Source organism: Mus caroli, chromosome 9 (assembly GCF_900094665.2).
Source record: "Mus caroli chromosome 9, CAROLI_EIJ_v1.1, whole genome shotgun sequence".
NCBI lineage: Eukaryota > Metazoa > Chordata > Mammalia > Rodentia > Muridae > Mus > Mus caroli.
Genome location: NC_034578.1, coordinates 63,978,889 through 63,986,885, shown reverse-complemented (window position 1 = coordinate 63,986,885; position 7,997 = coordinate 63,978,889). Strand labels below are relative to the sequence as shown.

The following is a 7,997-nucleotide window of genomic DNA, read 5'->3' as shown; positions in this document are numbered from 1 at the left end:
GGGTACTGGTTAGTTCATAATGTTGTTCCACCTATAGGGTTGCAGATCCCTTTAGCTCCTTGGACACTTTCTCTAGCTCCTCCATTGGGGGCCCTGTGATCCATCCAGTAGCTGGTAAATTTTCTTATAGTTTACATTGTTGCAAGAGCCAGTTCCTTCCATTGTCCTTTATTGCTACAAGTTTCTGTCCTCTAGATGGTGCTAATTCCCTTCAGAAAGCCAGCTGTTTTCAAGGCCAGCTTAAAATGAATCCCTTAGAAAAGTATTCTAATTACCATTTTGTTCCTGAAATGGTAATTAGAATAAGTAAGGAGTGTGGGGTTGTTAATTAGCATCTCTATCTATGTCAGTTGTGTTAATAATGCACATACTGTATGATACATGTATATACATGGATTTTTATGTTACAGACAAGCATAGTTTATGAAGTACACATAGTATACTTACATATAACTTACACATAAATGTAAGTTGGTTCTTTGTTATCTGTGGTTGTGGAGCAGGACAGCAGTAATTAGAGTCATTGCTGTTTCTTGGAAATGCTTGGTAGAGAAGGAAGTATGGAATTGTGGTCCTAAGTTCAAGTCATATTCTGGATCACTAATTTAGTATTTGGGGAGAAGTCCTTTTGATTATTTAAGTATGCAGTCTACAAATAATTATTAAAAATGTCTCCATAGCTTTTGACGATAGAAACAAACACCTAACTACACAAAGCATAAAATCAACTACACAGAGGAAGAGTAGTATAACACACACACAGATGCAGTGGTTTATACCTATAATTACCATACTCAGGAGACTGGGGCAGTCGGATGCCAGCTGGTCTAGGGAACAGGACCCTCAACAGCAAATTTATGAGAGCTATAGAAAAGAGAATGTATCAAGTATGCCTACTGAAAAAGTGACATTGTGCTGGATCTTAACTTTTTTTATTACATTTATGTGTGTGTATGCATGTATGGATATTTGAGAACAATTTAAGAAAATTGGTTCTCTCCTTCAAAAAAGTATACCCAGGTATTAAACATATATCATTAGATTTGGCAGCAAATTCCTTTACTTACTGAGCCATGTTGTTGGCCCGGTGTTTTGTCTTAGAGCAAGTATTAGGTGTGGTAGAATGTGGAGGAATGCATAGTCAGGGAAAAAGGACAATCTGTGTACATATGATATACACATACATACACACATACATTGAAAGAAGGAGAGGAAGGAGATGATAGGATAGGGGAAAGGAGGAGAGAGAAAAAGTTGTTTTTCATTTTTTTGTTTTTGAGGGTGTCATGTAGCCCAGGCTAGTCTCAAACTTAGTATGTATCTAAGGATGACTTTAAAGGTCTGAGGCCCCTACTTCTGTCTCTATTCCCCCAATTGCTGTACAACTATCCCTGGCTTGAGTTCTGTGATTCTGGCATAAGAAGGCAGTTGAAGATTTATAGAGAATCTATAAATTAAAGTCATTTGGGTCTAGACTGTAGAAGTCTTTGAATGCTAGTTGGAGATGTCTGACTTGACAATAGAGGAAAATTCAGTCCATTAGACTTCTTAATAGGAAGGATCAAGACATTCAGACCTAAAACTTGGAAGCAAGATCAGAGCCAATGAGGTCTAGAGGATACTTGTCTGAAGCTTGCAGGGTAACACTGTTTTGAATAAGAACAGACTGGAAAATGTCACCAGCAAGAGTATTTCCCAAGTAGTTGGACTCTAGGAGCTAGCCCTGGGAGCACACTTAGCTGATCTTAGCACCCATGGCAATGTCCTGAGAGAAGGGTGAGCAGAGGCTGCCAGCTAGATGCCAAATGCCTGTGGTAGTGAATTCCCTTATTTCTTGATTGACATCAAGAAACATTATGATTTAAAAAGAATTCCCATTGTGTCAGGTTTTGCCTTAGTCTTTTTGACTCAGGTATATTAAAAGAACTAAACTTAGCCCTGGGCATTAGTGGTCTCAGTGTCACACCATTGGCATCCATCTGTCCATAGGAACTGTCCTCTTCAGAAGGATGTCTAGACCTGAATTGAATCCTTTTAGTGTGGTCTGCCAGAGCTTGACATGAAGATATTGTCAGAGATGTGACAACTTACTGTCCTGTAGCCACAACAGTTATGTCTTTTAATATTGTTTTGAGAGTCTCTTACTTCATGTTCCCAATCATGTTCATGTTTGTCCTCAGTCAGCAGCATGCTCTTGAGATGGTTCATACTGTGGGTCATATACAGTAGCTCACTTTGTGAGTACACAGTATTTTGCTTCTCCGTTGGGATAAGGGCGGGCATTCTTTGTTATTGCAGCAGTGCTGGTGTAAGTATTCTTGTATCTGCTTGTGCACATTTATAGGAATGCCTGCTTGCCAGGATTCTGAAACTTGACCTTGTATCGATTCTCTAGAAAGGCTGTTTAAACTGGCTGTGCTGGGCTCCTGCCCCACTGCTTCTGATTCATGGGTGGGATGGGTACCAGTAAGTTGCACTGATAACAGGTCCCAGGCTAGTGATCCCTTGATCTGAGAACTACCTGGGTTGGGGTATAGAGAGAGTACATAGTGTAGCTTAAATAACTTGCTGGATTGACACAGACAGACTAGTCTCCTTTGCTTGGCAATGCCATGTTATTTTTCCTTCAAGCAGGGAAGAATGGAACTCTAGCTTGGTGTTTTTCTGTCTGGTGGGTTAAAGCTCATGGTCTCTTTATTACTCGGCAGGAAAGGGAAATCTATATGCCCTTTTCATGTTAAAGTAAAAAGAATATATGGTGCTTGCCTGCTTATAAAAAATGTTACTTCAGGACATAGGACACAAGAAGAATCTTAGATAATTATAGTGATTTTTAATTGCACTATTTTAAATTTTTTATTACATTATTTTTTAAAAGTTCTAGAGAAAATGCCCCCTTCAGTGCAGAGGCCTTTTTAGATAGGAGATGTTCTGTTCGGTTGAGAAAATTCTGTTTTAGTGGGGCTGCAGGCTAATTCAAAATCAGCCGTGTTGGAGCTGGAGCTATGGCTCAGTGGTTAAGACTATTGGCCCTTCTTCCAGAGGACCCAGGTCCAATTTCCAGGACCTACAAAGCAGCTCAGAACTATCTTCAATCCCATTCCCAGGAGATACTATGCCTTCTTCAGACCTTTTCTGCTACTAGGCATATTTGCAGACACATTACAAGCAAACCACCTATACATATAAAAATAAATGTGTTTTAAGCAAATAGTTGTATAGATTTTATAGTAATTTCATTTCATACCTCAGGGAACCTCTTTGAAAACCAAATCCAAGTTGGGTTTTTGTCAACCAGGTCCATATTCTAGAGGAATAGCTGCTACAAAGGCTGCACCCCACTTCCAGAAAGATATGCTTCTTTGACAGTTAACTCAGAGTTCCTCTCAAAGCCACTTCTGGGCACTGGTGGCCAGATTCTGCCACTGCAGCCAGGGGCCCCTCAGAGCTGGTGAGCAGTTGTGGGGTTCCCCTGGCTTTGGTGTCTGCTGTCTGCAGGCCTGGCCCCTAACTGCTGACATGTCTTTCAGCTTTCATGACACTGGTCATCATAATGCTGCACGTGTTCTGGGGCGTTGTGTTCTTTGATGGCTGTGAGAAGAATAAGTGGTACATCCTCCTNACGGTTCTCCTGACACATCTGGTGGTGTCCACCCAGGTGAGTGCTGGCACTGTGCTTGGGGCCTGTGCAGCTCAGGTGCAGACCTCTGAGTGGTGGATTCNACCCCAGTTAAGGGACAGGCTCATGGGGACATGAGCACAAACCAGGGAAGCCCTGGAAGTGGACATGGGTCCTGCCAGTTTAGTAGAGTGACAGCCACTGTCAGTATGGGGTCTGTCTCATTAGAGATTTCCCATGCCTGTCCTTCAGTGGATGTATGGTCAAGCCTAAAGTGCTTGGCACTGTGCTTGTGTTATGAAGGGCATCTGAAGCGATTTTCCTTCATTATAGATCCCTCAAGATACACATTTTAGTAAGTTTAAATCGTTACATGAAAATTACTTTAATCTGACTGGTTAATCACTTCCCTTTTGTTGTTGTCCTGTTTGTTGTCGAGCTTTTGTGACTGTTTTTAAGTGCAGGACTCTTCCCATAGGGTTTGAGGTAGAGAACCATGGAAACTGACTAATTGGAGTGAGTATTTTGAGTGCTGGATACAAATTGATGAAACATGCTCTGTAAGCTGGCAACCCTTTCCACTTCTGACCAGTAGCAGAAGTGTTGGTTCCACTCCTTACTGACATTATAACAGTGCCAGTTCACAAAGTAAAGTTTAAAACTCATGTCAGATCTATTTTTAGCGCAGTGTGTAATGACTTGGATTTGACTGGTAATATGTCATTCAAATACATGACAGTTATCAAAGTGACCCTGCTATGGCCTTGTCTAGACTCTTCGCACATTTTACACACAGTATTGAAAAGGTTTCTCTTGGGCACGGAGATGGATCAGTAAGTAAAGGTGCTTTCTAGGCAAGCTTGGTGACTCGAGTTTGAGCCACAGAGTCCATTATGGAAAGTCAGGACTAACTTCCAAAAACTGTCCTCTGATCTCCACAGTGGCATCTTGACATGTGCATTACACACATACATAAATGATGATGATATTTTCAAAATATCTCTACCGATAGAACTTTCTTCCGGCTTCTCTCTTGTCTATTTGGAGTTCCTATCATATTTTCTCCACGGGACTTCTTGCCCTCTAATCCAACTAAAATGCAATCTTTTTACCTCTTACATGGTTGACAATGCAGTATCTGTGGATACTAAAGTTGTCTTTAATATGATGGCATCTTTGTAAAACCAAGCAAGGTTTTGTGTATCTAGCCAAGCCTGAGCTACAGAGTGAGATCCTATCTTAAAATACAAAAAGAGGGAAAAGTTGTGTGTGTGTGTGTGTGTGTGTGTGTGTATGTGGGGGGTAATCTGACACACACTGGGAAAGGACTGTTTTGACCGATGCCCTAAGAGCAGACTAGCTGGGAGAGGTCACCTCACTAAGGAAAGACAGGGAAGACTGAGACAAAATAGCAGTGAGGCATGAGAAATGGCTGGATTCAGGAAACAGGTGTCAACAGCAGAGCCATCAGTGCCTCTTACAGAGTGGATGAGAGGAAGAGGAAGAGCCAAGGGTTTGTTCAAGGTTTTGTCCCAGACAATTGAAAGAATAGAGTTGTCACCAACTGAGACTGAAGGCTTGAGAAGGGCGTTCATGGGTTTTATCTGGCGCCATTACTTTGGAGGTGTCAAATATCCAAGAGTAGACTAGGTCAGGTAAAAGTTAGATGAGAAAAGACTAACTTTGGCGGAGGAGTTTGGTTGATAAAAGGTAATTCAAAGGATTTTGGATAAACAGAGATGCTCAAACATGAGTCCCATGATATCCATCATTGAGTTTAGGCTACAGAGGAGGAGCCAGCAAGGAAGCACAAGGAATAACTGAAAACTGGGGGAAATTGGGAAACCCAGAGAGTTGGGTTCCCTGGGAGCCAAGCTCACTGAGGAGGAGAGATGAGGGCTTTCAAAGTTTTCAGAGCCTAAAGTCTTTGTTTGATGTCAGGTTTAGTCATCTGGGGCTGTGACACTTGCCTCCCATCGCTCTCCACCATTCATGCCATGCACTTTCTTGTCCTGCTGTGTTTCAGGCATGATTTGTCTCCCCAAATCTCCCCAGCCTTTGCTCTTTGTGGCATCTGCTCAGAGAGCCTGCAGTGTGAGCACTACCACTGGTGGTGTATTTATGATATTCATCATTTAATAACCATTCCATTGTTGTACAGCATTTTACTGTGCATAGATCATAACATCTATTCTACAATATAGGAGCCTTTAGAGTATTTCCAGATGGGTTATTTTCTTCTTTTTCTTTTTTTCTTTTTTTATTTTTGAGATAGTCTCATCTGTCGCCCATGTGGGCTTTCCTTTCTTTTCTTTTTCGTTTCTCTTTTCTTTTCTTTTCTTTTCTTTTCTTTTCTTTTCTTTTCTTTTTTCTTCCCTTCCTCCTTTCCCCTTCTTTCCCTTTCCCCCTTTCCCTTCTTTCCCTTTCCCCTTCCCCCTTTCCCTTCTTTCCCTTTCCCTTCCCCTTCTTTCTCTTTCCCTCTTTCCCCCTCTCCCTCTTTCCCCCTCTCCCTCTCTTTCCCCCTCTCCCTCTTTCCCCCTTTCTCTCTTTCCCCCTTTCCCTCTTTCCCCCTTTCCCTCTTTCCCCTTTCCCTTTCCCCCTTTCTTTCCCCCTACCCCCTTTCTTTCCCCTTATCCCTTCCCCCTTCCCTCTTTTCTTTTCTTTTCTTTTCTTTTCTTTTCTTTTCTTTTCTTTTCTTTTCTTTTCTTTTCTTTTCTTTTCTTTCTGAATCAGGGTATCTCACTGAACCTAGAATTCTGAATTCTGGCTAGACTAGCCAAGCAGCAAGCTCCTGGCATCTAAAAATGTCATGTTCCATGTCACTTTTTTTAAAGATAGAATTTTACTTTGTAACCTTGGTGGCCTCAAACTCACAAATATCCCCGTGTTTCTGCCTGCAAAGTGCTGGGATAAAAGCATGCATCACAACGTCTGATGGCTGCACCCACCTTTTAATGTGAGTCCCGAGGGTCTGACCTCAAGTAAGGCAACAAGCACTTACCCACTGAGTCACCTCATTAGCTCTCTAGCTGCTAACTATTGTGTAGAGTGTGACTAGATATATTAAATATAAGTATTAAATATATGCCCATCAGCAAAAACACATGCACACTGCTTTTGGACACATACCCAGAAGCACTCTGGTTAGAGTACATTAGTCAGTTGCTGGTATCTCTCAGTTTGTCAGCATGGTTATGTTGACTTAAGCACTAACTACTTACTTATGAACTTGTTATAACTTTCTTTCTTATCCTGCTTGGAATATAGTAGAAACACAATAAATTTCAAACTTTCATTTACTGGACAATAAACACATCTTTATATGTCTGTTGTCAGGTGGATAATTCTTTTTGATGCCTTTGTTCAAGTGTTTTGCTCTTCTGTCTTTAATTTTTAAGAGTATATTTTCTATAAAAAATCTAAGGCAGGGATAGAGGTAGAGGTATTGCAAAGAGCTTCTACAGTATTTTGTCTTTATTTGTTTTGTTTTATAGATAGTTTCATGCTATAGCCCAAGCTGTCTTAGACTCCACTCTGTAACTTTAGCTAGCCTCATTTGTGGCAATTCTCCTGTCTCAGCTGCCTTAGAGCTAGTATTTAAGGCATGAACTGGCACATCCAGCTTTTGCATTGTTTTGATATTGTTTTTGAAGGTCTTATGTGTGTGGTTCTGGGGCTCTATTTAAGGGTCCACTGCATGCACACAAGCAAGCCTTCCATGAGCTATCTCCCCAGTCCAGGTTTTCCATTTTTTGTTGTCTAATGAATTGGGTTCTATTATTTCATTTTTAATGTTCTGATGAATAAATAATCTAGCTAAATATCAAGTTTTAGAGATTAGTTTTTTCATCTGTATAGTCCCATTTTCTGTAACAAAGCTACATTGTTTTTGTGATTGCCAAAAAGAGAAAAATGGCTCTCAAGGAAATACACTGAAGCAAATGCAGAGGACTGTAAGCTTATTCCTGCCCACTGCTTCCAGTCTCATCCAAGGTTGGTGCTTCTTAAGCATTCATCTACCACCAAGTCAGAAATACCAGAGCCAGTCTTGGCATCTTCCTCACATTCAGCCCATCTCTGAGCCATGTGAGCTCATCCTATCTGCTTTTCGTCTTTCCCATACCCCATAGATCACCACCTCACACTCTCCTCACCAGTGCCTTTAATCCACTTCAACAATCAAAACCAATCATTAGCAGCCCAATCTAAACCCTCTCTATGGCCCTGCATCACACAGAGTAGCATTCACATCCCTTAGCCAGGGCTTCACAGCTGCCTGGCCTCATCTGCTCCTCCATTCCTAAACTGTATTCCTACTGACTCTAGTTCGCATCTGTATCATCTAGATCTCATCTCTGTCCTCATGTCTGCTCCTCCA

At 41.4% G+C, this 7,997-nt stretch overlaps 1 protein-coding gene across 1 annotated transcript in view; it reads left to right on the top strand.

Moving 5' to 3' along the window:
* LOC110301773 (gamma-secretase subunit APH-1B) overlaps positions 1 to 7,997 on the top strand; it is a 20,970-nt gene that overhangs the window by 8,654 nt on the left and 4,319 nt on the right. Inside the window, exon 5 of the mRNA XM_021172418.2 lies at positions 3,531 to 3,658. Within this exon, the coding sequence (XP_021028077.1) occupies positions 3,531 to 3,658 (128 nt within the window). The remainder of the gene's footprint in view (positions 1 to 3,530; positions 3,659 to 7,997) is intronic.